Source organism: Penaeus monodon, chromosome 31, assembly GCF_015228065.2.
Source record: "Penaeus monodon isolate SGIC_2016 chromosome 31, NSTDA_Pmon_1, whole genome shotgun sequence".
In the NCBI taxonomy this organism is placed as follows: Eukaryota; Metazoa; Arthropoda; class Malacostraca; order Decapoda; family Penaeidae; genus Penaeus; species Penaeus monodon.
This window is the reverse complement of record NC_051416.1, coordinates 21,650,060-21,651,004: the sequence shown is the minus strand read 5'-3', so window position 1 is coordinate 21,651,004 and position 945 is coordinate 21,650,060. Positions and strand designations below refer to the sequence as shown.

Below are 945 nucleotides of genomic sequence, written 5' to 3'. Positions count from 1 at the left end.
AGTTAAGGAGAAGAAGCCCAAGCAGAAGGAACCTCTGGGCAAGAAGCCCCTCAAGGCTGGCTGTTACAGGATCTGGAAGGGCAAGAAGGTAGGTCTATCATCCTTCCAAACTTGTGTGTATAACAGGTTGTTCAAGAATTGTCATGTTAGCTTCTACTTTTCAACTTGTATTCTTAGCTTTTTCAAGCTAACCAGAATGAGCTCCAACAATGCAGCTGCAAAATAGATTGAATTTTCTTTAAATATATTTTATGAGTACCTGGAGAGCCTTCAGGGAGTGATGCCCAAGATGAAGTAGAAATGAATGCTTTTTCTCCATCACCCTTTACCAAAAGGCCCAGTCCCTGGGCCAGGGATCCACATATCCTTGTGAAGTGCAGCACCTACCTCTTCCTGCAGTGGTGTGGTTCTAGTTCCACAGACACTACAATTTAGCTGGTTGCTGGTCCCATTGCTATGGGAGTAGGCCTAAATGATGCTCATTTAAGTACTGCCACAAACAGTGGAGTGATTGCCATCTGTAGCCTATTTCTCTAGGTACCTTTCACTGCAAGCTTTGAACTGATATTACCAGGGTAGGGGGATAAAGCAGTGACAATAAAATTCTTGGGTTATATTTTGCAGTTGAAATATTGCTCTTCCTAGTACTATTCTTGACATAAAGTTGATGAGAATGAAGGCATGGTGTCTAAAGGGATTGGCTCAAAATGCTGTAGCAGGCAAGGAACATAGTGCTTGATGTTGCTTTTCCTTATAATGGGATACTTTCCCTGTAGGTTTTCCTCAACCATGCATACAAAATTGAGTATGTCCTCTATTTTTAATGTACTTGTTGCAAACATTTTATTCTGAAAATGAAGGCTAATTATCAATTGCATTATATTACATAGCAAGTCTTTTCTACATTTTGAGTGAGTTATGGATTGGAGTGAGAAAGGAAGTTTA

At 40.3% G+C, this 945-nt stretch overlaps 1 protein-coding gene across 1 annotated transcript in view; it reads left to right on the top strand.

Annotated features, from left to right (window-relative positions):
• The window catches only part of LOC119593096 (60S ribosomal protein L6-like), a gene marked incomplete at its 5' end in the record, with an annotated part of 3,637 nt that overhangs the window by 251 nt on the left and 2,441 nt on the right, over positions 1-945 (top strand). The window contains 1 exon segment of the mRNA XM_037942060.1: positions 1-88. Coding sequence (XP_037797988.1) covers positions 1-88 — 88 coding nt within the window.